Source organism: Pectinophora gossypiella, chromosome 29, assembly GCF_024362695.1.
Source record: "Pectinophora gossypiella chromosome 29, ilPecGoss1.1, whole genome shotgun sequence".
NCBI classification, from domain to species: Eukaryota; Metazoa; Arthropoda; class Insecta; order Lepidoptera; family Gelechiidae; genus Pectinophora; species Pectinophora gossypiella.
In genome coordinates, this window is record NC_065432.1 from 5,165,764 (window position 1) to 5,192,879 (window position 27,116).

The 27,116-nt window shown below is 40.1% G+C and overlaps 8 protein-coding genes across 10 annotated transcripts; 2 read left to right on the forward strand and 6 right to left on the reverse strand.

Annotated features, from left to right (window-relative positions):
• The first annotated feature begins 65 nt into the window (after nt 1-65).
• Nucleotides 66-5,139, forward strand: LOC126379499 (alpha-(1,3)-fucosyltransferase B-like). 3 transcript variants are annotated; one of them, XM_050028272.1, is made up of 4 exons: nt 66-84; nt 651-737; nt 3,094-3,210; nt 3,634-5,139. In XM_050028272.1, exon 4 carries the CDS (start codon nt 3,645-3,647, stop codon nt 5,043-5,045), a length of 1,401 nt encoding a protein of 466 aa, XP_049884229.1. In that variant the 5' UTR covers nt 66-84; nt 651-737; nt 3,094-3,210; nt 3,634-3,644; the 3' UTR covers nt 5,046-5,139. The 3 variants fall into 3 exon arrangements, with proteins under 3 accessions (XP_049884229.1, XP_049884227.1, XP_049884228.1); XM_050028270.1 differs by having other exon boundaries at nt 3,094-5,139; XM_050028271.1 differs by lacking the exons at nt 66-84; nt 651-737 and having other exon boundaries at nt 2,808-3,236.
• On the reverse strand, nt 1,112-1,867 carry LOC126379695 (alpha-(1,3)-fucosyltransferase B-like). Its single transcript, XM_050028514.1, has one exon. It carries the CDS (start codon nt 1,865-1,867, stop codon nt 1,112-1,114), a length of 756 nt encoding a protein of 251 aa, XP_049884471.1.
• Nucleotides 5,140-5,689: 550 nt separating the features above from the next.
• On the reverse strand, nt 5,690-6,532 carry LOC126379696 (alpha-(1,3)-fucosyltransferase 10-like). The gene has a single exon (XM_050028515.1). The coding sequence runs from the start codon at nt 6,530-6,532 to the stop codon at nt 5,690-5,692; it is 843 nt and encodes a 280-aa protein (XP_049884472.1).
• A 6,539-nt stretch (nt 6,533-13,071) lies between these two features.
• On the reverse strand, nt 13,072-14,499 carry LOC126379697 (alpha-(1,3)-fucosyltransferase B-like). Its single transcript, XM_050028517.1, has one exon. The coding sequence runs from the start codon at nt 14,497-14,499 to the stop codon at nt 13,072-13,074; it is 1,428 nt and encodes a 475-aa protein (XP_049884474.1).
• A 2,181-nt stretch (nt 14,500-16,680) lies between these two features.
• Nucleotides 16,681-17,761, reverse strand: LOC126379698 (alpha-(1,3)-fucosyltransferase 10-like). Its single transcript, XM_050028518.1, has one exon. The coding sequence runs from the start codon at nt 17,602-17,604 to the stop codon at nt 16,681-16,683; it is 924 nt and encodes a 307-aa protein (XP_049884475.1). The 5' UTR covers nt 17,605-17,761.
• A 1,156-nt stretch (nt 17,762-18,917) lies between these two features.
• LOC126379699 (alpha-(1,3)-fucosyltransferase 10-like) lies at nt 18,918-19,955 on the reverse strand. The gene has a single exon (XM_050028519.1). The coding sequence runs from the start codon at nt 19,953-19,955 to the stop codon at nt 18,918-18,920; it is 1,038 nt and encodes a 345-aa protein (XP_049884476.1).
• A 2,011-nt stretch (nt 19,956-21,966) lies between these two features.
• On the reverse strand, nt 21,967-23,199 carry LOC126379700 (alpha-(1,3)-fucosyltransferase B-like). Its single transcript, XM_050028520.1, has one exon. It carries the CDS (start codon nt 23,197-23,199, stop codon nt 21,967-21,969), a length of 1,233 nt encoding a protein of 410 aa, XP_049884477.1.
• Nucleotides 23,200-25,013: 1,814 nt separating this feature from the next.
• Nucleotides 25,014-25,880, forward strand: LOC126379701 (alpha-(1,3)-fucosyltransferase 10-like). The gene has a single exon (XM_050028521.1). It carries the CDS (start codon nt 25,014-25,016, stop codon nt 25,878-25,880), a length of 867 nt encoding a protein of 288 aa, XP_049884478.1.
• The last annotated feature ends 1,236 nt before the right edge of the window (nt 25,881-27,116 follow it).

Sequence of the window (27,116 nt, forward strand, 5' to 3'; positions counted from 1 at the left end):
AAAGATTTGACAGGTCCGGTTTTTTACAGAAGCAACTGCCTGTCTATCCTTCCAACCCGCGAAGGGAAAACCAGCCCAATACAGGTTAGGTCACATACCTCCGAATGTGTATTTCTCGGGAAGGTGTGCTACCTCACGATGTTTTCCATCACCGCTGAGCTCGTGAGCAGTCGTGAAACACGATATCAAAGTTTACACAGCAAGACGCATATATACAACTTCCAACATAACACCGTTGGATCGTCGATCCCTAGTCACTCTACCAACATGTGGCTAGCGGGGTACTACGCTCAGTTCGGTACCTCAAAAACATCCTTTGGCCGCCAAAGAAGCGACAGCGTGTAACGAAACTGTACAACCGATATCACACTTTATTTAACCTGCCTAACATGCCAATTTGAGGTAACGAGCTTATACTATCTACACTTGTGACTTGCGACTTGTGCTGAGTGAAGCCCTTTTATCTCAGGACGTCACCACCTTATGAACATTCTAATGAACATCCTTTATGCTTTTTGTACATAATTATTTTGTGAATTTTTTTAAGTGATGTTATTGTCTTGTCTTTGTGTGTGGCGTCCTTTTAGAATAAACAATTTCTATTCTATTCTATATAACTTAATGTACATAATATTTATGCGTTTTTTTAGGAAGAACTCCTTAGGCTGCTTTTCCACCAGAGAGATGTGTAGCTGTGCTGTGGAAATGTGTAGGGGTTTCCACCAGAGCTGTGCGAGGTAAATGTCTCGCACGATGAAGTGTAACGGAGCTATCAAAATGCGCAAATGTGCGGTGCGACGATGCGTTGCGAAGCTGTGAAATCGTCGCAAACCTTGCAACATATTCCTCGCAGCACATTTCTTTCAACACATTCCTCGCAACATATCCTTCGCGTACATTTCTCGCTTGTTTTGTATGTAGAGTGACCTCGCTTCGCTAAACCCTTTTCCACCAAAGCTGAGCTGAGCGAGGCTAGCTCGCTCATTTTCCTAGGAAAATGAAGTGATTCTATTGATGGATTTTTTCCTCGTACACCGCTTAGCTACCTCGCACAGCTCTGGTGGAATAGCCTTAGCGATTGTGATTCTATTTGCTTATAGGATGTCAGTGTTTAGGCCACTCGTAGTTGTAATGTGCTATTGAGTACTTCCTCGTACATTCGATTAGCGCTCTCTTCAGCATCTGCAATAATCTTCACCCATTTGTTGTCTGGATTCACAGATTGTGTCAGAGCTGAATACGGCAAAGGACAATCATAATGGTCCCTTGTCACCGTCTGAACCTCGCTATTATTTCTTCCATAGAGCCTTCCACATACAAAACACTGGAACTCTTGCATCATTTCGTTAAAATCTGACTGATTAGGTCCTTCAGTAGCCTCATGGATCAACCTTTGATTTGCAATGAGGCCTAAAGTTTTATGCTCGAGGTATTCTTCGTAGGCCGTGTCGTTGTTCAGGAGGTAGTGCAAGTGTTGGCTGAGCAGCTCCGGCGTGGGGAAGTCCTCCAGCAGTATGGCCGACTTGTTGTTCGGCAGCCAGTCCCTGATCAGCGGCGAGCCGTAGTAGATAGGCACTACGCCTATTTCTAAAGGCCTCCAGAGCTTCTCTGTGACGTAATCGTTGCAGATTCCGTTCTCAATTGAGACTATGAATTTGTACTTGGCCATGAAACTCAGTAATTGGTCATCGAATAGATTGTTTAAATAATTTCTGTTAGCGCCATCAGATTCACTATACTTATAGACTCCTCCAAAAGGCAATTCTTTGTTGCGGAGACAAACGCCGTACGAGTCCACGGGTATGAATTCCATAAGATTCTTGACATAATCATCCCTCTCTGTTGCCGTATCACAATCAGACTGCATGTATAACACAGGAGCGATGTCATTTAGAAAACTGTTTTTAACCGAAGTATTTAAGTAGAAGTCCAAGCCTGTTATGCCGTCTAGACCTGCTAGCCACATCAACGGTAGCGACACGTCACTGAACCTACTAAACGTAGCAGAATAATTGAATAAGCTTAAGAAGTTGGAATACATCAGTTCAGGTTTATTCTTTACGGATTCCTCGTGCACCAACCCCCATATTGTCTCCGGATTTCTTGGTAACGGGAAATTCTTTATGTAACTTCCGTAGAAAAGATATGCTTCGGGATTCGCAGGCGTGTCATTGAAATTGCGTTTATAAATATTGCAATGTACGTCCATTTTCGCGTCTTGGCATCTCAGCGGTAACTCTTTAGGGAATGACCACACATCCGTGAACCAAACTATTGCTGGCAACGAATTGTTGTTGTCTAAATCTTTTATGAAATTAGTGCCTTTTACGTCAGTTTCTTTAATCCAAATTAGGAATATGCATACGACGAATATGATTGCAACGAACGAATGGGATATTCGGAATCCTTGCGTGATTATTCTTTGGTCTCTCCTCGCTTCAATGTCTTCAAAGATGTTATGTGCTTCAGAAGACTTTTTCTTGTTCCTTGTCATTTTGATTGCAATATTTCCCTTACAATATTGACTTTTTATAGTATTTCTTTGGGGTTTCTTCATTGAATACATCTAAGTTACTTCAACTGAATCAAAGAGCAAAGAGAATATAATTAATTATAGAGCTATAGAGCAACACGAAACTTCGTAAAACGTATCTCTGCCGTTGGCTGTTAATGTTATTCAAAAAAATTCAGAGGTCCGTGTTGCTTAGGTGTTGCTCTATGCCAAAATTCACAGACATTTAAAATATACTTACACGTATTCCCGAAATACATTACGTCTCCATAACTTTGTCTGTGTTAAATGAGAAGCTGCAGTAGTTTTAGGCGGATGAGACGTTCGTTATGTAAAAATTGACGATTCAAAGTGTAACTATGTTACCTACTGAATAAATATATTTTTGAATTTGAATTTGAATTGAATTTGTCTTAATAGTGTTTTTATATTCGGCTTATGGTCGTTAGCTTTACGTAGGTTTTGCTGAAAAAAAAAAACAATCAGATGTGACAAATAAATTTTTAGACTACGCAGAAACCACGCAATAAAAACCAAAAAATAGCTTTTATGTGATCATAATCCCAAGAAATTGTCTCTAGCTCGATTATAACAACAACAACAACTCTACGCGGATGATGACAGCTGTCTAAAGAGCAATAACGCTGAGTTCGAGGAAGGCCTTGAGGTGGCCTGAAATAAGGACGGAGTCAAGGAAGGTTGGAGTTAACATCTTACAATACGGGTATCAGTTACGCTAGTATAAATTCATCACCTCCCTAGCATTATCCCCTTTTTCACAATATCCGCTAACCTAACCTGAAGAATTGTCAGGTCCGGTTTTTTACAGAAGCGACTGCCTGTCTGACCTTCCAACCTGCGAAGGGAAAACCAGCCCAATGCAGGTTAGGTTGCATACCTCCGAAAATGCATTTCTCGGGAATGTGGGTTTCCTTCACCACTGAGGACGTGATAATCTTTTATGATCTAAACATGAATGCGAAAATTCGACAGTTATTGGGTTAGGGATGTGCTGGATTCGAACCTGCGACCTCAAAGTGAGAGGCAAGCGTTCTACCAACTGGGCTACCACGGCTCATACGCCGCTACGCTTGTATAAATTGTAAATGTATTTTTTTCAGATTCCCAAACGATGTCTGATAAACAGAAATTGGAGAATGAGAAAAACTCCGACATGAGTCTTGATATCCCTTACCCAACTGAAGAACTTATGACTGTGAAATCTTACCGAAAGTCTTATCGAATATTGAAACTCGTTGGGATCTTGCAATTGTTAAGTATTCTTTATCTCTTTCTAACTTGGGCGTACATAGACATGAAAAACTCTCCTTCCGCACACAGAAATCGCACCAAAAAATACCCGATAATGGTTTGGCACACCAACGATCTTTGGTGGGCACGATGTAACAGAAAAGTGCTTTGCACCGACCATTTTGGCAAAATCGAATGCGATGTGATTCTTCAAGAGTATCATCCGGAGGACGTAGATGCTTACTTGTTTTATTCAGGGTATGTGAAAACGTTTCCTTTACCAAGACACCCGAAGACGCTTTGGGCAGTTATGCTGGACGAATCTCCGATAAATCGCCTCCAATTCATGTATGAAAAAGCGTTGAATTTGTTCAATGTATCTGCTTCATTTAGTCGTTACAGTGATGTACCAATGCCGCTAATATGGTTATCAGGGTACGATGAATTGGTCGCCTCCACATATTACGTTAATACGTCTATGAAGAATGCTTTACTTTCAAAGTTAAAGATAGCTCCTGTATTGTACATCCAATCAAATTGTGACACGGCAACAGAAAGGGATGTTTATGTTAAAGAAATCATGAAATACATTGAAGTAGACTCTTACGGAGCATGTTTGAATAACAAGAACTTACCTTTACAAGTGGAGTTTAACCATTTGAATGGAACGGATGGGTATCTGTCTCTTCTGTTCGATTCAGAAATCTTCAAATTCATAGCCAGATACAAATTCATGATTGCTATTGAGAATGCCGTTTGCAACGACTATATGTCAGAAAAACTGTGGAGAGTTATAGAAGCGGGCGTGGTGCCAATCTACTACGGCTCGCCGCTGATCAGGGACTGGCTGCCGAACAACAAGTCGGCCATACTGCTGGAGGACTTCCCCACGCCGGAGCTGCTCAGCCAACACCTGCACTACCTCCTGAACAACGACACGGCGTACGAAGAATACCTCGAGCATAAGATTCACAAACGCGTCACCAATCAGAAGTTAATCAACGAACTGACAGCTAGACCTCACGAAGTGGATCTTTCGGGTGTGGTAGAAGAACTGGAGTGTCTAGTATGTAGTAAGCTGCATCGTAACATGAGTAATGTCAATATGGTGACGAAGAAGCACTACGATTGTCCAATACCGACATCTGCGTTGACTCTGTCGGTGAATCCGAAAAATGGATGGATAAAGCGTTTGACGGAAGATAAGGAACGAGTAGAGCAGCTTTACCAGGAGATTGGGCAGTCAGATCTGACGCCACGAGAGTCACGAACATCGTGGTGATCAGAGACGCAATCTATACAAATTGGTGATTTATTTATGAGGAGTCACTGTAGTCCTGTACATCTTGCTTCCCAAATGGAGAGCGCCGGTTCGATCCCCTGTACTGTAGTACAAAATCAACTAAGATTAATAATAAAGATATAATTGTTTACTGACAATATTTTTTATTCAATTCTTAATATTTAAGTAGATATTATACAGTTATGGGATGACTTCTCGACTGTCAACAACAATAAACATTTAAAAGAAAACATCGACCACGTGTGCGGGGGATTCATCATTCCCCTTGCATCATCCCTTTATTCACAGGGTCCGTTTACCTAATCTGAAGATTTGACAAGTCCCGTTTTTTTACAGAAGCGACTGCCTGTCTGACCTTCCAACCCGCGATTGGAAAACCAGCCCAATACAGGCTAGGTCAAATACCTCCGAAAATGCATTTCTCGGGAATGTGGGTTTCCTTACGATGTTTTCCTTTACCGCTGAGCATGTGATAATCATTTATGATCCAAAAATGAATTCGAAAACAAATTCGATAATCATTGGTTTAGGTCTGTGCTATATTCGAACCTGCGACCTCAAAGTGAGAGGCAAGTTTTCTACCAACTCGGCTACCACGGCTCCACGGCTCTGTCGAAAGATTATCACCACCAATTAACATAAGAATAGTGAGGATTATGATGAGTATTTGCTATCTCTTCGTACAACCTATCTACTTTTGTTTTCGCTTCTTCTACTCTATTAGTCCAACTATTATTAGGATTCACAGCTAAGGTAAGAGCTGAAGTTGGAGGGAGACAGTCGTATTGCTTTCTCGTCACTATATTGACTTTACCCCCTTCATCGTAAAGCCTTTCACAGACGAAACACTCAAAATGCTCCATAAGGTTCCTAGGGTCATTTTGATAAGGCCTTAATGTTATTTCATCTATAAGTTTCTGATTGGAAATGATTCCTAGAGTCTTATGCTCGAGGTATTCTTCGTACGCCGTGTCGTTGTTCAGGAGGTAGTGCAGGTGTTGGCTGAGCAGCTTCGGCGTGGGGAAGTCCTCCAGCAGTATGGCCGACTTGTTGTTCGGCAGCCAGTCCCTGATCAGCGGCGAGCCGTAGTAGATCGGAACTGCGCCCACATCTAAGGACCTCCACAATTTCTCCGTCGTGTAATCTTTGCAGATGCTGTTTTCTATTGCTAGTATGAACTTATACTGTCCAGTGTAAACCAATAGATCTTCGCCATAAAGATTGTTTATATAAGAAGTCGACGTGTATATTTCGTGTAAAGGCATATCTTTGTTGTGAAGGCATTTCCCAGAGCAATCTACTTTGATAAACTTCATCAGCTCTGTGACATATTCATCTCTATTCGTTGCAGTTTCACAATCTGATTGCAGGAATAGAACTGGTGCAAGTTTCGATAGGAGATCAGTCTTTGCTTTAGTATCGACGAAGTATTTCCTAGATCTGATTCCTTCTAGACCTTTCCGCATCCAATATAGAGGTAACGGAACGTCGCTATGTCTACTATAGGTAGCAGAGAAGTTAAATAGATTCAACGCCTTTTCGTAGACTAGAACAGATTTGTCTCTGTAAGATTCTTCGTGCAACAGACCCCAGATTATTCTAGGATGGCGTGGTAACGGAAAGTCTCCGATATATGCTCCGTAGAACAAGTAAGCCTCAGGGTTTGACTCCCCACAGCCTCTAGGGTAAACATTACAGTTTAGATAAACGACGCCGTTGAAACAACTTCTTCGTCTAGTAGTTGGAACCTTCCAGTAGACCAGATTAGTATGCCACACTATTGACGGTATCTTCGTAAAGTTAATGTAGATTTTAGTTTTAGGAGCTTTGGGGATTTGTAAAACATGATCAGAACAAAGAAACCAGATAGCCAGAGAGATGAATAAAGCACCAACTATGAATATTCCAATTGTTTCCCCAAGAAGTATGTAATTTTTCATAATAGTTTTACAGAAAGTTGATCTTTTCTCGTAGATTTCTTCTTTCGAACTTTTTTCTTCTTCGATTCTCCTTCGATCTTCGGCTGTGATCATTCCGTGTTATATTCGTGGAACTAAAGATAAATAAACTCTCTTTTTTGCATCGTTATACGTAATAAAAAGAACAAATTATATCTCTCTGTATGTTTGGCGTAATCTCAAGAACCAATGAATTGATTACCTTGGAATTTTTACTGTTATAATCTGCCTCTTCAAGGAGACTAGAGTAAAGTATTAGATAAAATGCAAAACACAGGCGATTCTGGGTCGACTCCTTAGCCTCGCTAATGCCTTTTTGTCTGACACCTAGTATTACTCTTTGCTGACACCTGACACAACCACAGACTAAGAAGAGATTACCATAACCATTTCATTTTGATTGATTTTCCCCGAAGGGCAAGGGGAACTATGCCCATACAGCCAAGTATTATGATTTTTTTCTTCTTATCGTGTGGTTTGTGAGGTGCAGTACGAATCTCATCAACCCTGGTGTCAGGGTTACTATTGAGCCGCCAAAGGTCCCTGACATAACTCATGTAACGACTACTAACTTACATCAGTAAGTAGTAACCGGGACTAACGGCTTAACGTGCCTTCCGAAGCACGGATCATCTTTCTTTCGGATAATCATGTCCTAACCAAACTAGGGACCACAAAGTAATTTTGGTGATATGTCCCCACCGGGAATCGAACCCGGGACCTCCTGATCGTGAGCCCAACGCTCAACCACTGGACCACGGAGGTGAGGAGGTGGAGTTCACGTTTGGTGAACTGCGGCACCCATTTTTCCAACTAAATATTAATGTAAGTACTTATATTTTAATTTTGTAAATATATAGGTGTGTCGAAGTTTTTACCTGAATAAACTTTTTTATTATTTATTATTTTAAGGTTCAATACGATCTACTCTGAACCGGCGTGCGTGTATGAAGCGATTGATGAATGTGGAGGAAACAAGAGAAGTGTATCAGGATCGAAGCAAATGGAATTCTATAGTCTCTGCTTACCCCGGTGGGAAATAGGCGTGAGTTTATGTATGTATGTGTATTATTATTAACTTGAGATAAATTATTAACTCATTGTTGCGTCCAGTGCCAGGTTTCGAACTGGCGTACCACGTTTGAGAAGCAAAGTGTACCATAACTAGGAAATGAACAAACAAACACAGGAATTAGGCGGAAATATTTCTTGCTTAAAAGTAAAAGTTATTTATAGGCAACATAATAATAAAAATACGAGATTAATAATGAATTAATAAACCCGTGAAAACGGAGAAGAAAAATTATAGTTTGAATAACAATAAAGAATAGACATAACTAATATTAAGCACAGAATTAATCCAACCAGCGAGCTTAGCACCGTAAGCGCGCGACTCTTTCTCGCCTCGACATACGTCCCCCGTCACTCTCTCACAGTACTGCACAGAAAGAGACAGGCGATCTCTGCCGCGGCGAGAAAGAGTCGCGTGCTTACGGTGCTAAGCACGCAGGTATGCTCAAAAGTGACAGCTAACATTTCAAGGTTAGCCGCGCTGACGTCATCCCACTATGCGTTGCCATTTTTTAAAAAATAAATTACCCACGACTAGTGTTGGGTTCTTACCCGGAAAATTCCCGCGTTTTGGGAATTTTCCCAATTCTGAGGGAAAAAACCCGAAAAATTCCCATTTCAAGGGAAAATATTTTTTTATCGCATATATTTGTATTAAAAGTAAGGATTTCCAACAAAGACCATTTAAATATAATGTATGCCTACTTATGCCCAATTTATCTTCTGTCGTAGTGTCGTATGAACTCTTAAAAAACTTAAAGGAGATCATCGTATTTCGGCCCAGAAGTCAAAGTGCCGGCCAAAAAATAATTTTGCTATATTCCGTTAGATCTTATCCATATGAGCATTTATTACTATGGCACCAAAGCTGTAGGGTCAATATCTTCGGTTTTATTCGATTTTAAAAAACTGTATTTTTAATACATTTTTGATGAAAATGTAAAGTGCCGGCCAAGTAACAATAATGGTATATATCCTTAGAACTTATCCGTCTGAGCATTTATTACTATGGCACCAAAGCTGTAGGGTCAATATTTTCGGTTTTATTCGAATTAAAAAAAAACTGAATTTTCATACATTTTTGGTGAAAATGTGAAGTGCCGGCCATGAAACAATATTTGTATATCCCGTTAGAACTTATCCATTTGACCATTTATTATTAGGGCACCAAACGTCTATGACCATTATTTTGACTTTTGTTGGACTTTACGTTATAGTTTCTGTGTGAAAAGTGCCGGTCAGCAAAAAACACATGTCAAAGCTATCGAGAAAATACCTGTAAACATTATTCACTATGACAAAAACGTGTATGACCATTAATTAGTTTGGCTTTTGTTGGATTTAAAAAAAACTTGATTTTTGATTCATTTTGTATAAAAATAAAATATAACAGGCGCGTTATTTAAAGGATCGTCAGAATGTTTATTACTATGGCATTAAACGACTATGACCAATATTTTGAACTTAATTCGATTTTCCAAAAATCAAAAAAAGTTTTATCTAGTGATAATGGAACTATCTTGCTAAAGGCGTAATATGGTGGTCGTCTTTTGAAAAATAGGTTTGCGTTTGACCACTACCTTACCTGATGGTGATACACGCTTAAGAAACTACTTTTTTTAAAGAAAAGTGTATACAAGGAATAAACAGTGGGGTGATAGAGGTACCTACTATGTTATCGGCCGAGTAGCACCAGGACATTGTGATAGGCATACTTGCAAAGTACAACTACCCGTCTCCTGTTTTCCTTAACAGATACTTCAGACGTCATGCCAATATACGAGTTTCGTCACTAGATGGCAAGCTTATCTTTGGAGGGTGGTAACCATTTACAGTCAAGGTGAATCAATACCATAATTCAACCTAAACTTAGGCCGTAACGTTGAGTCGAATGCAAAAACTACAGCCAACATCATATCTAAAATCAGATAGTATTAATATAGAAGTTCACCTAACAACACACAAAACAAAAACACAAAGTATTTATCTGACTAATAACTAGTCATTGGGAAAGCTCTGCTTGTTGTCATTGTTAAAATGTATAAAAAATGTTTTTTTAAAAAGTCCAATAAAAGCCAAAGTCGACATTTGGTAGTATAGTAAAAATACGTCGTTCAAGTCGTTTACCAAAAGATTTAACTTATTTTGTTTCGCTGGCTGACATTTTCCCATTTGAACCAAAACGGAAAGAGAGATTATTTACTTGGACTATGAAAGCACTTTATTTTCATATAAAATAAATAAGAAATCAAGATTTTTAAAAGCCAAACTAATGGTCATACAAGTTTGGCGCTATAGAAAAAAAAATGTTAACAGTCTACTCGATACTCTCAACATGATATTTTTGCTGGTCGGCATTTTTCATATTTAAACTAAAACGTAAATTCCAATAAAAGTCAAAATAATGGTCTACTCGAAAGGTTTGACACATTTTTTTTCTCTGACCGGCACTTTCAAATTTGGGCCGGCCAAAGTATGGAAAGCCGATGATCTCCTTTGTAATATATTTTGAATGGAATGTTCGATTTTAATAATTCCATGCAAAGATATCTACATATTATAGGATATATAGGATGCTTTTGGCACGAGAGAATGTCATCATCGAGGAGCAACATGGTTTTGTGCAAGAAATTGGGAGGCACGAATACCTACAGATATTATTTACTTGGACTATGAAAAAGCTTTTGATCGAGTTCCTGTCACACGATTGATTGCTAAATTAGAGCCCTTTGGAATCAGAGGCAATGTCGTGAAGTGGATTGAAGACTTCCTGTGAAATCGCACATTCTCTGTGCGCATCGGAGAATCATACTCTGTTCCCAGAAAAGTCCTCAGCGGTGTGCCGCAGGGATCGGTGTTAGGACCTATTTTATTCAGTATCTACCTTACAGATCTTAAACATGGTATCATGTCTGATATATCACTCTTTGCAGATGACACGAAAATAACGGGGAATCCACTTATTAGCCATAATATAATTCAAGATGATCTTGATAGAGTAATTGCTTGGACCCGAGATTGGCTAATCACATTAAACGTAGACAAATGCACTGTGTTGCATGTTGGCAGTAACCACCCCACGTTGAGTTACACCATTGACTCAAAACCTCTCGAGTGTGTTAAAAAACAAAAGGACCTTGGCATAACGATAACACATAATCTAAAGTGGGACGAACACATTATTGGAATCACTAAGAAGGATAACTCCCTCTTATACATAATTAGAAAAGCTTTTTATCATATAGATACGGAATTGTTTCTTAGGCTTTACGAAACTTACTTACGTCAAACCGCTGTTAGAACATGGGTTTCAAATATGGAGACTTTACTATCGGAAGGACATTGCACTACTAGAGAGAGTCCAAAGAAGAGCAACAAAGATGGTGACAGTACTGGCTGGCCGGAGTGGACCTTAGCGGGGGCCGCAGGACTCTCACCTCTGGCTTGCCTTCATTGGCCAGCCAGAGTGGGGCGTTAGAGCTATACGCTCGCAGGGTGGAAGTGAAAGATGCATAAGTCGCGAGTTGGTAAGGCGGGTAAACCGCCTCGCAGAAAGCGGTGTAAACCTCTTGACACCCTGACATGCTCACAACCATGTTGCTGCCTTGCCGTCCAGTCGCATCGGCTAGATAGGTGGCCCAACCAGTGAGTGACGAGTCACCGCCTGCCCAATGTATCTCTGTTATTAACATTGATCGAGCAGGCGCCATAGTCCCCCATAACCCCAGTATATAGGTTCACTAACCCCCAACCCAATAGCCCAGTTCCTTTTGTTCCCATAATCTGCAATAGTCCTACACGAACCAGGGATTGTCTTTGGGTGCACTCCCATAGTGCATACAGGGATAATCGCCGGTTGGTGTCACAACACATTTAGAGTAAATTGTCTTAAGGGGCCTCTACGTGTTGGCTTCAGCCCCACGCACGCCTTCCAAAAGTCCGGGACTCCATGACAGACCCGACCCGAGACATGGAAACGACGTACAAATAATAATAAGATTAAAAATAATTAAATAAAAATATTTTCCCATGATTCGGGAATTTTTCGGGTGTTTATTTTATTTTCCCATATTTTCCCGATATTTTTTCTTTCCCACCCAATTTTTTCTTTCCCTGCCCATCACTACCCACGACTTATGCTTTTAATTTACTTTGCAAGGCAATTTTTTGCTTTTAGTAAAAGATTTACTTACAGCCGGCTTAGCACCAGCATGACACCAGGGTTGATGAGGCTGGTATTCCACCTCACAACCCACACGATAAGATGAAGAGAATACACCATATAGGCGATACTATTGATTATAAAGACCTTATAAGCAAAATTATAATTAAAAAAGTAATATAATAGGAACTTATGCAGATTAATAGTTAATTAATTAGATTAAAAGAAATAATAAAATATAAAAAAAAACACGATAATATAACCCACATTTACAAGTAATGAGTTTCGGAGGTTTGTGACTTAACCTAGGAGGTTGAAATGGCCACATCGAAGCAATTCATCTAAGAAAGCAATATTGCTATTTGACATTCGTTTGCACTGCGTACTTACTTTTACATGCGCGAATGTCAAATTGCAATATTGCTTTTTTGGATGAATTGCTTCGATGTGGCCATTTTAGCCCCTCAGAAACGTTTATGTGATATTTATTGATTGATTTTGAATTCACCATTATCATCATCATAATCATCATCAGCCCATTAACGTCCCCACTGCTGGGGCACGGGCCTTCGCTATGGATGGATAGGGAGATCGAGCCTTAAACCATCACGCGGGCCCAGTGCGGATTGATGGTTATTAACGACTGCTAATGCAGCCGGGACCAACGGCTTAACGTGCCTTCCGAAGCACGGAGGAGCTCTCGAGATGAAAACTTTTTTTTTATGGTCACCCATCCTATGACCGGCCTTTGCGAAAGTTGCTTAACTTCAACAATCGCAGACCGAGCGCGTTTGCCGCTGCGCCACCGAGCTCTTCACCATCTATATGATAGCCAAGCAGTCTTGGTCGTTCGAATGTTAGGATCAGGATTCTTAATTTCCTCAATCATTTCATCTAGGGTAGATTTAGCTTCCTTTATGCGTTTCATCCACAGATTATCCGGATTCACCGATAGAGTCAATGCTGACGTGGGCAAGGGACAGTCATAGTGTTTTTTCGTCACTATGTTCACTCTATCACTGTCTTCGTGCAGTCTTTCACACACTAAACATTCCAGATTTGCTATAATTTTGGTAATATCCCTTTGAAAATAATTCGCACCAAATTCGTTCAATAGGTTCGGGTTTGTTACTAACGCTAGAGTCTTATGCTCGAGGTATTCTTCGTACGCGGTGTCGTTGTTCAGGAGGTAGTGCAGGTGTTGGCTGAGCAGCTCCGGCGTGGGGAAGTCCTCCAGCAGTATGGCCGACTTGTTGTTCGGCAGCCAGTCCCTGATCAGCGGTGAGCCGTAGTAGATCGGGACTGTTCCCACTTCGATCGCGCGCCAGAATTTCTCCGTCACATAATCGTTACACACTGCATTCTCAATGGATATAACAAATTTGTACCTCGCTATGAATTTTAGCAATTCTTGACCGTAAATGTGGTTCATGTAAGTATATTGGCTTTCCTCTGGAAGGCCATACATTTTCCCTAAAGGCAACACTTTGTTGTGAAGACAAAAACCATAGGAGTCAACCTTGATGTACTGCATTAATTTCTGGACATACGCGTCGCGTTCCGTAGCACTATTGCAATTCGACTGCAGGTACAGAACTGGGGCATATTTGGATAGGTAAGAGTTTTTCTCAGCTGTCGGAACGAAGTACATAGGCGTCGTTATACTGAATTCATTTTCCATCCACATAAATGGCGAAGGGACATCACTATACCGGCTGTATGTTGCAGAGAAGTTAAACAGATTCAGAGCTTCTTCGTACATGAACATTATTCTTGAAACCGGAGACTCGTAATGAAGGAGACCCCAAACAGTTTTTGGCGTCCTCGGTAAAGGCATAGCCTCTAACGCAGCAGCATCGAAAAGGTATCCCATTGCATCGTCTGGTTGCGTCTGGGGTCGAAACAACTCGCACTGGAATTTTCTAGAACCATTGGAGCAATTGATTTTCCTGTTAAAAGGTAAGCACAAAAAGTCGCTCGTATACCAAACTATGGCTGGGATTTTCGCCTCTTTTTCTATAGTATTAGTGATGTTTGTAAAAGGGTTATAAAGGCTCATGCAGTGATTTGGATATAGGATCCAGAAGATGATTCCGATCAAAGCGATTATGGAAGTGATGAATACGAATAGTTCTCGCAAGATTTTCGAGTTTCTCCAGTTGAATCTATCGTCCATGTAAGAGTCGAATAGTTCCTGAGGGTTTTGGCTTTGGTGGAGCTGAGTGTTATCGATTTTGGACATTTTCGACCAGTATTAAAACCGCAAAGGCTCTTGGTTACGCACAAAAAGACCACTTAACTTGGGGGGATTGTGGTTGAGAGAGGCGGTGTATGGTCCAAAGCTACTGTTGAGAGATCTGTGCTTTCTAGCTGGCAGGAAATGGTTGACGTGAACCTTGTGGATTTAAAGCTTGAACTTAGCTTCTTCACGAGACTGTATCACTGGACTAATGTATATTTATGATGTAACAGCCTCCGTAGTGTACAGAATTGGGCTCACGATCTGGAGCTCCAGTTTCGTTTCCCGATGGGGACACTGTCGAAAATCACTTTGCGGGATTGTCCTTTGTTCGGCTAAGACATTGCAGGCTGATTCACCTGCTTGTACAAAAAAATATGTTGATTCCTTGCTGAAGGCACGTTATGCGTTTGGTGCCGAGATACTAGCTTAAATGCCTCTAGCTCGCAGTGGAGCAGCGTGGTGGAGTATGCTTCATACCCCTTTCGGTTGATTGAAGGGAGGCCTGTGCTCAGTAGTGGGACGTATATATACTGTTTATGTAGATTTATGATGCAATTGATTACAGAAACTAATATAAGAAAACTCTACGCTATCTAATTATTATACTTCTTTATATAACAATTGATTTGATCGAGTCTCAAGACTTCAAATTGTTATTTTGACGTTTACAAGACATTATCATAGTATCTATTGAATCCAGCATAGACTACAGATTTTATCGGCTGATAATATTTTTTTTTGTATAAACTATCACTTACATTTAATACTCTCTGTGACCCGAGGACTTTTTGGCCGGAACGGGCACGGGACGGTTGCTTTCTTCATTGAATAATTTACATAATTAATACGAAGTGGTGTTTTGTGGTTAATGATCGCATTAAGTTAGTCGGAAAACATCCGCGATAGTGTTACGCTATCGGTGTACCTATCTATTTTCGCTTCGTGCCAACAAGCCGCTGCATAACTCGAAAGTTTATGCGGACTTGAGTTAATTCGTTTGGGGTTCGGAGTAGGAGTCTGCTGCGAGGGTGGGGGCTTAGGTTTCACCATTTATCGTCACCACCTTTCATCATTTCATTAATCATCATCAAGAAAATAAAATACATAACACATAGCCGTATGGGCATAGGTTCCTTTGCCTTGTTCTTCGCGGAAAATCAACAAAAAAAAATTGTCTGTGATTATAATTCAGCAAGTGGCGCGAAGCCCAAACTATATACTTAAAATAAAAAAAGCTTATTTTTTTCTAAGAGATTTCTATTTTTAGAATACACAAGATACAAACATACACTAGCCACAAAAGGTTTTGCCATAAACATAATAATTATCATACATTTTTCTACAGGATTTCCACTTGATATCAATTCAGAATCATGGTCTGAAACTCTGAGGGCTAAATCATCCCCCAAAGTTTTCGTACGGTGTCATAAACGAAACCTGAACGGGTTCAGGGACGTGGCGTGGGCTGCAGGAAAAAAAATGGCGTCATCCGCCATCTTCTCTGTGAATGCTCAGTACATTGGCCCTGATTCCTGCTGACACCACTTAATGTTATTTTAAGTTATACCTGTCATTTTATTAGTGCCGGAAAGGAAAGGGACGGGTAACCGACGGGCATAAAATTTATGGAACACACCTCAATTTTAGATAGATAGATAGATAATATACTTTATTGAGCACAATGGACACAAAATACAGAGATAAGGACAGCAATAATTTCACAATAAAGATTTATTTTTTTTGAGGTTTTTTTGTGTGGCAATCATTTTAACACGTTGACAATGCAGTGATCCATATATGGGTCATGACGGACTAGTTCTATAAGTCCGTGACCCATACTTGTTCAGAGCCCTGACTACGGCCTTTGAAAGTTCTAATTTTTTCATGATAGGAAGAGATATGGTTTACTTCCTATTGGACTCAATAGGTTTTGTGAAGTGTTTAGAATACATTTACTTATTATTATTTCCGTTTTTAACAGGACGTATAAAAAATAAGGTAACATGCGGGACTTATAAGGAAGTCAAAACATTTCGTATGGGGACTGTCAACGTGTTAAAAATCCTCCCAGCTGTCTACAGGAAGCAGCACCAATGTTATGCGTTTGTTTTACCGGCCGCCCGCGCCGTATGACGACCTGCGTGTCCTTAAACGAGGCCGAACACCTATGGTTCAAAATCATCACCACCAAGTCATATTGGAACCATGATAACTCATATCTGAGTTCTCAATTTCTTTATATATCTTATCCAAGTCTTCTTTTGCATCTCGTAACAATTCTAGTTTAGGATTTTCCGGATTTACACAGAGCGACAATGCTGAATAAGGTTCTGGACAATCATAGTGGCTTTTATTCACTATGTTGACTTGCTTTTTTTCATCATAAAGCCTCTCACAGATAAAGCATTCAAATGTATTGACTACTGCATCTAAATCCGTTTGGTAAGCTCTCTCTTGTAATTCTTTTACAAGTTTCTCATTAGAAATCTTTCCTAGAGTCTTATGCTCGAGGTATTCTTCGTACGCCGTGTCGTTGTTCAGGAGGTAGTGCAGGTGTTGGCTGAGCAGCTCCGGCGTGGGGAAGTCCTCCAGCAGTATGGCCGACTTGTTGTTCGGCAGCCAGTCCCTGATCAGCGGCGAGCCGTAGTAGATCGGCACTACACCCACTTTTATAGCCCTCCAGAATTTCTCAGTAACATAATCGTTGCAAATGCAGTTTTCTATTGCTATCATAAACTTGTACTTTGCTATAAACTCTAGTAATTCTTCACCGTTCAAGTGGTATTGGTATGAATCTTTATACGTGTTGCTTAGAGGTAACTTTTTATTATTAAGACATCTCCCATATGAATCTACTTGTATATATTTCATAAGTTTATCGACATATATTTCCCTTTCTGTAGGAGTGAAGCAATCGGACTGCAAGAATAGTACAGGACTTATCTCTGACAGAAGTTCATTCTTATTTAAAGTGTTAACGAAATACAGCGTATCTGTTACTATATCGCGTCCACCAATCCATATTAACGGCATAGGTACGTTACTATTTCTTCCAAAAGTTGCTGAATAATTGAACAAGTTTAACGCTTTTTCATACATAAACATGACTTTACAGAATGGCGCTTCGTAATGCAATAAACCCCATACAGTTTTATTTCTTGGTAACGGGAATCTTTCTAGATTATAAGCGTCAAATAAATATGCATCTGTGTGACTAGGTCTACTTTCTCGCCTGAAGACATCGCATGCAAAGTTCTCAAGTCCATTTGAACATAAAATTCTTCTAGACAAAGATGCCCAAACGCTATTAGTATACCAAACTATAGCTGGTCTTCTAATTTCTGTGTTATTTTTCGCAGAACAATTGTTTGAAGGAAGAAAGCTAGAATAATTGGTAAACCAAATGAGACTTATCATCAAAATAATTGTAGCAAGAAGAATTGTGAATATTTTAGGAAGTATCCAGGAGCTAAGCGATAGATTCTTCTTGTCGTTTTCATTCATTACTTGATTACGATCGAAGAGAATTAAAATCAAATGTAATCTACTAATATTGCTTTTTGGCAGATATCAATTTTTGTCACCAGAGTAGTATTTTTTTTTTAAGTTTTGGCTTCGTCCGGCTCGCGCATTTGCCACAGACTAAGATAGGGAAACGGATTCGTAGGAAAATACAAGGAACGGAATTTGGAAAAAGGATCAGAGAGGATAGATCCTTCAATCTATATAAATAATTAGAATAAAATATTGGAGATATTTATAGTTTAAAGTTATTATTAATAATACATATACATAAATATTTGTATATAATTCCTAAACGTAGTAAACCCATAGAGCCGATCTTTCAGCTGTCCATAGGATAGGCAAAGGTGCTACGCCATACAGCCTCGAGGATAAAAACTGCCTGTCTCCCATCAGGTGTCGCTACTCTTAAATATGAACCCGGAACCTTCGGATCGTGAGTCCAACGCTCAAACCACTGGACCACCGAGGCCGTACAAAAGATGAAGGGTGGAAGAAGTTGGTAATCCACCTCACAACCCACACGATAGAAGAAGACAAGGAAGGACGCACTTTAACTGTAACATAATCGACCTCCATGGTCCAGTGGTTCAGCGTTGGGCTCACGATCCGGAGGTCCTGGGTTCGATTCCCGGTGGGGACATATCACAAAAATTACTTTGTGGTCCCTAGTTTGGTTAGGACATTACAGGCTTATCACCTGACTGTCCGAAAGTAAGATAATCCGTGCTTCGGAAGGCACGTTAAGCCGTTGGTCCCGGTTACTACTTACTGATGTAGGTAAGTGGTCGTTACATGAGCCATGTCAGGGGCCTTTGGCGGCTCAATAGTAACTTTGACACCAGTGTTGATGAGGTCATGCCATTACTAATAGAAAAAAGCCATTAGTTTGCTAACTATTCTATTGATTTTCCATCAAAATCAAAACTGGTAACAGAACTACGCAGGGTACGATTCGCCGTTCTAATTTCTTCTTGCAACTTCTCTATTTTGATCTTCGCTTTTCTTATTCTTTCCAGCCACGAACTACTTTCGTTCACAGAGAGAGTTAAAGCTGATCTAGGTAACGGGCAATCGTAATGTTTTTTGGTTACTATATGTACTTCATTTCTCCTCCTGGTGTAGAGTCTTTCGCATACATAACATTCAAACTCTTTTCTCGCAGTCTGCAAGTCCATTTGATAAGGCCTTGCTGCTACTTCCTCAATCAATCTTCGATTCGCAATAGTCCCTAAAGTCTTATGCTCGAGGTATTCTTCGTACGCCGTGTCGTTGTTCAGGAGGTAGTGCAGGTGTTGGCTGAGCAGCTCCGGCGTGGGGAAGTCCTCCAGCAGTATGGCCGACTTGTTGTTCGGCAGCCAGTCCCTGATCAGCGGCGAGCCGTAGTAGATCGGCACCACACCCACTTCTATCGCGCGCCAGAGCTTCTCTGTTACATAATCGTTGCAAACAGAGTTTTCTATCGTGATCATGAACTTATATCTCGCCATGAATCTTAAGAGCTCTTGTCCGAAAAGGTGTTGCATGTACTTGTAGAAACCTTCGTTAGAATAGATTCCATTTAGAGGCAACGGTTTGTTGCGAAGACAAGCACCATAGGAGTCTACACTAATATGCTGCATCAGTTTTTGGACGTAGGCATCTCTGTCAGTCGAAGTATTGCAATCAGATTGCAGGTACATAACAGGGGCAAGTTGGGATAGAAAAGTGGTTTTCACTGAACTGTTGATGAAATATAAAGGGGAGGTTATGGCTTCTAAACTCTTCATCCATATCAAAGGTACGGGTAAGTCGCTGAACCGGCTGAAGGTAGCTGAGTAATTGAAAAGGTTCAGACCCTCTTCGTACATAAACGTAAGCCTGATCAAAGGAGATTCCTCATGGAATACGCCCCAAATGGTCTCCCTATCTCTTGGTAACGGGAGCTTATCCATCTCTGCTGCGTCGAAGAGATACGCCTCTGGGTTTTCAGGTTGGGTTTGTTTCCTAAATAAGTCGCATTGAAAAACCTTCGAGCCGTTCTGGCAGCGGATTCTTCTGTTGATTGGGAAACACCAAACGTCACTGCTATACCAAACTAGTGATGGGATCTTGGATGTATTTGTCACTTTGCTGCCGTTGGTGTAATTGCTTAAGACCATGCAATTTTCGGAGTTCAGAAACCAGAATGTTGCAGTTAAGAAGGCAGAAGCCGTGAGGATTCCGATGAGAGTCTCACGAACTATTGAAAACTTTTTGAATGTCTTGCAGGTAATACTGGAGTCAGATAGCTTGTAAGGGAAACTAAACTCACTCCTTTTTTGGTCAGGAATTTGAGATTGCGCCATTTTTAGGATAAGGACTTTGGAATACGATTTCTTAAGTTTTATTTGACGTGATTTATTGTAAATTTGCTGGATATAGTATTAACTACTTGGTCGGACCAAATTTAAGGCAACAGGCCTGAGGGTGCCCAGTTGGAGGTAAAACTCGGCTCAGGGCGTTATCTGAGTGGATTATATTTGAAAGAATAATCAACCCTAGTGGGTCGATAGGCGATAAGCGCTGAATGACGGCAATCGTCGACCACGCCAGCAAAATCGATATAGGGGTTCTGAAGCTATTTTCTATTTCTAGTTTGATTTTCGTCTTCTTTACTTTCGATTCTTGAGTAACTTTCTTTAAGTCTTCATTCGCATAAAGCTTCACAACACTTCATAAAGTTTTATAATAATATGTGAGTTACTTAACCTATATTGGGCTGATTTTTTCTTCGCGTATAGGAAGTAAATAGAATCGTTCTCTAGAGCTCTCTACTGTGATGGCTTCTGTCACCTTTGACAATTCTGCCATGGAGAAATTGTCTTTGAAAAGACGTACATCAAGAAATGTTGCCATAGAGCGTATTGTTTTTTGGTATGACGTAGGAAGTAACAAAATAGAGAATTAGCTTTGTTAAAAATAAATGTAGGGACATAATCACAAAAATCACTTTGTGATTCTTAGTTTGGTAAGAACATTACTATAGGCCAGGCTCATCACGAAGGCTAGTTACAAGTTACCTTTGGCGGGTCAATTATAACTCTGAGACTAGGGTGGATGAGGTTGGTAATACACGTCATATCCCACACGATAGAAGAAGTACAAAAAAATAAATACTTAATTTTAATCTTATATTTAATTTTATGTACGTACTTATACATCGATTCTATTTAATCTAATCTAGCCTACGTAGATAAATAAGTAATACTTTATTTATAGTTTAGATGCGCGATTTTGATGATGCACGTTCGACGTTCGATGTTGGAGATGTCCTTAGAAAAGTTTTATTACGATCTACTCTGAACCGGCGTGCGTGTATGAAGCGATTGATGAATGTGGAGGAAGCAAGAGAAGTGTTAGGATCGAAAGCAAATGGAATTATATAGTCTCTGCTTACCCCGGTGGAAAATACGCGTGAATTTATGTATGTACGTTTGCAGTTGCCCCTGACCATAGAATAAAGAAAAATACTACGTATAGAACGGCAACTCTCCGCTCGCCCACCAGCGGCTGAGCTAGGTTTACCTCACAACCCGGACATAGTTTAGTCTTGAATCGCTGGTTTCGGACGTCACACACACAGATGCGCGTGTACGATAACGTCAATGTGTAGTGTCTGTGTAAAACAAGGTTGTTTGTTTGAAGTGTCTGGGGTATGCCCTGACTCCCAGAAGGCGTAGGTTACCAGTCTGTCGAGGGGTTACCAGTTTTGCGGCAAGGGTGTGCTGCCGCTAAAGCGTGTTGTCGTGGTACCGAACAGAGCACAGTACCCCGCTAGCCACAAGTTGGTAGTGTGACTAGGGATCGACGATCCAACGGTGTCATGTTGGAAGTTGTATACATGCAATGCTTTGCGCGCCATCTGTTGGGTATGGGCAAAACTAGCTGGTCAACTAGTTGGGTCCACCACAGTGCTAGCTATTCTTAGTAGTCATCAATCCACCAGCTGGTATTTGATACACGACGACCATCAACTGGATTGTCGATTTCCTTCACCAGGCTGTGAACATTGTACTTCGCGTCATCATACAGCCGCTTCCAAGTACGTGTATGATTAGGGACTTGAGCTAAGTCTGAAAACGGCCCCATCGGACAATCATAATGCTTCTTCGTCACCATATTGACCGCATTCTCGTTATTGTAAAGCTTTTCACAGATAAGACACTCAAATTTAAATGCTGTTCCTGCTAAGTCAATTTGATAAGACCTTGCTTTCATATCGTCCAACAATTTCTGGTTTGAAATACGCCCTAACGTCTTATGCTCGAGGTATTCTTCGTACGCCGTGTCGTTTTTCAGGAGGTAGTGCAAGTGTTGGTTGAGCAGCTCCGGCGTGGGGAAGTCCTCCAGCAGTATGGCCGACTTGTTGTTCGGCAGCCAGTCCCTGATCAGCGGCGAGCCGTAGTAGATCGGGACTACACCCACTTCTAACGCCCGCCAGAGCTTCTCTGTTACATAATCATTGCAGACTGCGTTTTCTAGCGCTATCATAAACTTATATCTTGATATGAAGTTTAATAGATCATCTTCATAAAGATGTTGAAGATAATTTGGAGCTCCTTTATATATGTCACCTAAGGGCAAAACTTTATTACGAAGGCATTCCCCATAAGAATCTATAGAAATATACCCCATAAGCTGTGCAACATAGGCATCTCTTTCACTCATAGAATAGCAATCAGATTGCATGTAGATTACAGGAGCAATATCTGACAGAGCAGCGTTTTTATCTGGCGTCTTGATGAAGTATTTACGACTAGTAAGTGCGTCCAGACCTCTGGACTTCATCAACGGCATCGGTACATCGCTGAACCTGCTGAAAGTTGACGAGAAATTGAAGAGTCTTAACCCTTCTTCGTAGACAAACTCCAATCTGTTAGCAGGTGATTCGTCGTGCAATAATCCCCAGAGAACGCTAGAATTTCTTGGAAGAGGAAAGTAGTGCACATCGGGGCCGTAAAACAGATACGCATTAGGATTTTCTGGTGCTGTCTGGAGTTTGAAGACTTCGCATACAAAGGTGCTTAAGCCGCTGGTGCAAGTGATTCTCCTGTTCATTTGTATCCACCAAATATTTGTCGTGTACCAGACGATAGACGGTAAGGGATCATATCTCTTCCAACGACCGTTGGGCCAATTGTCTAAGTTGTTTTCCATCTTGTACAACCAAAGCACCATTAAAAAGAATACCATAGCAGAAAATAGAGTAGGTAGTAGCTGCTTTATCGCCGAGTTTTTGCTTTTGTAAATGATTATGAGACGCTTCAGGAATCCGCGTTGATGGAGTTGATACTTTTCCAAAGCAACGAGGTCTTCACTTTGAGCCATTTTTGTTGTTGGATTCTAGAAAAAAAAGAGTTAAGTAAGTCAGTGCAAATCTGGTACCGGGGATCGAACCAAAGCTCCCCATTTGAGAAGCAAGCCCGTGATACACAGGACTACAGTGACTGATTTCTTTTGCCTTACACATATCACAGAATCCACTGTGTTGACCGTTGTTGAAGCATGATTTCCCGTGTTGATCATGTGAATATTCACAAAATATGTAGTGAATTATATTCTCCTTGATTCAGGACAAAACATGTCATGCGAAGGTCCGTGTTGCTCTATGCATGTCTTATACACAGACTACAAAGAGTAATATATTGACCATTTTTTTTTTGGGAATTTTATAGCCTCGTTGCACGACCTTTAACCCACGCCACTCATCATTATTGCACACAAAATCTTGACAGATGATGTTAACAGTGGCTGTGTAGCTGCCAAGCCAAGCCACACTCATGCAGTGTTGCCAATCAATAGGCTACTGTCGATAGTCTTCGATATCGATAGTATCAATAGTCCTTGCAATATTTCTTGCAATTTATTATTATTACCGTCACGGTCTTCTTGTTTTCTTAATCCTATTATCCCTTGCTGGGGTGTAGAGTTCAAACAACAGATTTCTACTCCTCGCGATCTTTTGCAGCCTCTGTAGCCCGCTCCCATGACATTTGAAAGAGTTTTTAGTTCTCGGTCTCTTTGGGCCGTCCCCTTCTGCGTTTTCCACACGCAAAACAGGTCAGAGCTCGTCGGGACGGGTGTTCCCAAGTCTTCTAAGGACATGACCAATTCACCGTAAATAGGGAATATGCATATTTAAATTTTTGCCTTTTTCACATGTCTTGCAGGCTTCATACTACGGCTACTGGTCATACTGGTCTTCCCATAAAACTGACAAACCGTTTTTAAGAGAAAATGAATCGAAAAACAAGATACATATCTATCAAAACAATAAACAACATATTGACAAGTTTTGTTGAACTGCATCAGAAAATATAAGCAAACCGCATCTTTTTTTACTGTTGTGAAGAGTTTTGTAATCATAGTTGTGTCTAACAGTTTTCTTATTTGCAATGACGAGAGCTGATCTGGGTATAAGACCAAATCCGAAGAACCAAACGGCTGTTGCGGTAGCCCAAGTCCCAAGAGAGATTCGGCCGACTCCACCGCGAACTAATCTAGGAAAGATATCCCTAATATTGAAAAGAACACAAGAAATCTGGGCTTCTGTAGCTTTGGGAGTATTCTTCTTAATCGTGATTTATTTCTTGTTCAATCTTCGCGAATGTCAAACTATTCACGGGAATAACACAGATACTGCTGCGAGAAAATCCAGGGTTCCAGCTATCGTGTGGTTTACGACTGATGTCTGGTGGGTTGGTTTGAATAGAAAGATTAACTGCAGTCATCGCTCGAGTTGTATCCAATGTGAGATTTTCAGACCACAAACCCAACCCGAAGAGGTAGACGCTTATCTATTCTACGCTTCGGATATGGACAGAATCCCTTTACCAAGAGGCGATAAAATCTGGGGATTACTTCACAATGAATCGCCTATTTCAAGGTACGTATTCATGTTCGAAGACGCATTAAAACTATTCAATTATTCGTCTACTTTTAGCAGGTACAGCGATTTACCAATACCGTTAATGAACTTGCGAGATGGAGAAGTTATAACGAATCCAAATTACTTCGTACCAACACAGAAAAAGAATTCGCTGCTGTCGAAATTAGCTCCAGTGTTATATTTGCAGACGAATTGTGATACATCGACCGAAAGAGACGCGTACGTCGAACAATTGATGAAGTTCATCCAAGTAGATTCCTACGGGAATTGTCTTAATAACAAAGAACTTCCGTTACATAGAATGTACAAGACTACTGCAGGCGATAGTGTGACGTATTTATACCATCTTTATGGTGACGAATTGATGAAGCTAATGGCAAGATACAAATTTGTGATAACTATAGAAAATGCTGTCTGCAATGATTATGTTACTGAGAAGATCTGGCGCGCTATAGAAGTGGGCACAGTCCCGATATACTACGGCTCGCCGCTGATCAGGGACTGGCTGCCGAACAACAAGTCGGCCATACTGCTGGAGGACTTCCCCACGCCGGAGCTGCTCAGCCAACACCTGCAATACCTCCTGAACAACGACACGGCGTACGAAGAATACCTCGAGCACAAGACGTTAGGCATCGTAACGAACAAGGAACTGATCCGAGAACTGATAACCCGACCGTATGAAAATGACTTGGATAACACCGTCAAAGCGTTTGAATGTTTTATTTGCGAGAAAATCCACGATAGGACGAATAAGACCGTCGACATTGTCAATAGGAGCCATTACGACTGTCCAAATCCAACATCAGCTTTGACGTTTTCACTGAATCCTGAGAGCAAGTGGGTGAAATATTTGCCAGAAGCAAGAGCGAAATTGGATCAAATATATAAAGAAGTCAATGATCCCGATCAAACTGTGCGGCAGTCTTATACACCCTGGTACGGATAGTATTCCTTTTTACTAAAAAAACTAAAAACTTTTTAAAGATTTCTGGCCTGTCGGTGTGGTCGACGATTTCCGTCAATCAGCGCTTATCGCTATCGACCCACTAGCGTCGATTAATTCTTTTAAATATTTTTCCTCTCAGACGACGCCCTGAGCCGCGGTTCGCGCCCATCTGGGCACCCTCAGGCTTGTTGTCTTAAACGTTGTACCGGGTGAGAGTCTTCAGCGCCATTTGTCCGGCCAAGTAGTTAATGCCATCTGCGGCAAATCTACAATAAGTCACGTCAAAAAATAAAACATCTAGGCCTGCAGCCGGTCGTGATTTAGATGAACAGTTATATATATGTAAGTATATTATATAATAAGTATATTATATAATATGACTTTCTTTTTATTTAAATGCATTTTTTTGAGATTGTGGTCAAAGACGAGCCTATATCATTAAAAGAAAAGATGTGCGATTTGCCACAAATGGCTACCTACTTGCTCGGAAACACCACTTGGCCGGAGGGATCTAACGTGTGATCAGCCTTAGAGTGGAAATACAGGCCAGGATTTTCGTATTTCCTCTATATATATTTCTAAAGCAAGATTTTTATTCCATTTAGATATTTTGCATCGAAATCAACATTTTTGAAATCGGAAATCGTAACTGCTTTTTATTTTTCGGTTTTAATATTTATTTATTTTTTTATTTTTAAAACATGAATCAAATTCCTTTAAATATATTTATATCTTTTTAATATTATCAAGAATGGACGAAACCTTATTTGTAAAATAATGAAAATCAAGATATTACAATCAGATAATAAATACTTATTGTTTTTTCAAATCAAGTTTTCTTTGTTCATATCTGTTTGTGTCTTTGTTATACTTGTTATAATTATTTTTAATCGAATGTGTCAATCTTAATTATAACTAATAGAATTATTAATATTATTGTTTTATGTAATATTATATTTTCCAAGAGAAATATATAATATAAATCATAATTTTATAATTTTAACGAATTTATCAAAATAGATTCTACATTTTAGCGGTTTCATAACATTGTTACACAATAATTATTATGAAATAAATATTTTATTATTAACAATTTTAATATAATTAATTTAACTTAATATACCATTTTCCTTTATTATACTAATTGGTAAGTAGTATTAATTTAGTTTTAATCATTTATTTTACGTGTTATTTATTACTTATTATTTACTTCTTTCTTTAATCATAAAATAGTAT

Bases quoted from the DNA above. Each gene is read 5' to 3' on its own strand.
- LOC126379695 (XM_050028514.1), bottom strand. From the start codon at position 1,867: ATGCAGTCTGATTGTGATACGGCAACAGAGAGGGATGATTATGTCAAG.
- LOC126379499 (XM_050028270.1), top strand. From the start codon at position 3,645: ATGTCTGATAAACAGAAATTGGAGAATGAGAAAAACTCCGACATGAGT.
- LOC126379696 (XM_050028515.1), bottom strand. From the start codon at position 6,532: ATGCGGAAAGGTCTAGAAGGAATCAGATCTAGGAAATACTTCGTCGAT.
- LOC126379697 (XM_050028517.1), bottom strand. From the start codon at position 14,499: ATGTCCAAAATCGATAACACTCAGCTCCACCAAAGCCAAAACCCTCAG.
- LOC126379698 (XM_050028518.1), bottom strand. From the start codon at position 17,604: ATGTTTATGTATGAAAAAGCGTTAAACTTGTTCAATTATTCAGCAACT.
- LOC126379699 (XM_050028519.1), bottom strand. From the start codon at position 19,955: ATGGATAAGCTCCCGTTACCAAGAGATAGGGAGACCATTTGGGGCGTA.
- LOC126379700 (XM_050028520.1), bottom strand. From the start codon at position 23,199: ATGGAAAACAACTTAGACAATTGGCCCAACGGTCGTTGGAAGAGATAT.
- LOC126379701 (XM_050028521.1), top strand. From the start codon at position 25,014: ATGAACTTGCGAGATGGAGAAGTTATAACGAATCCAAATTACTTCGTA.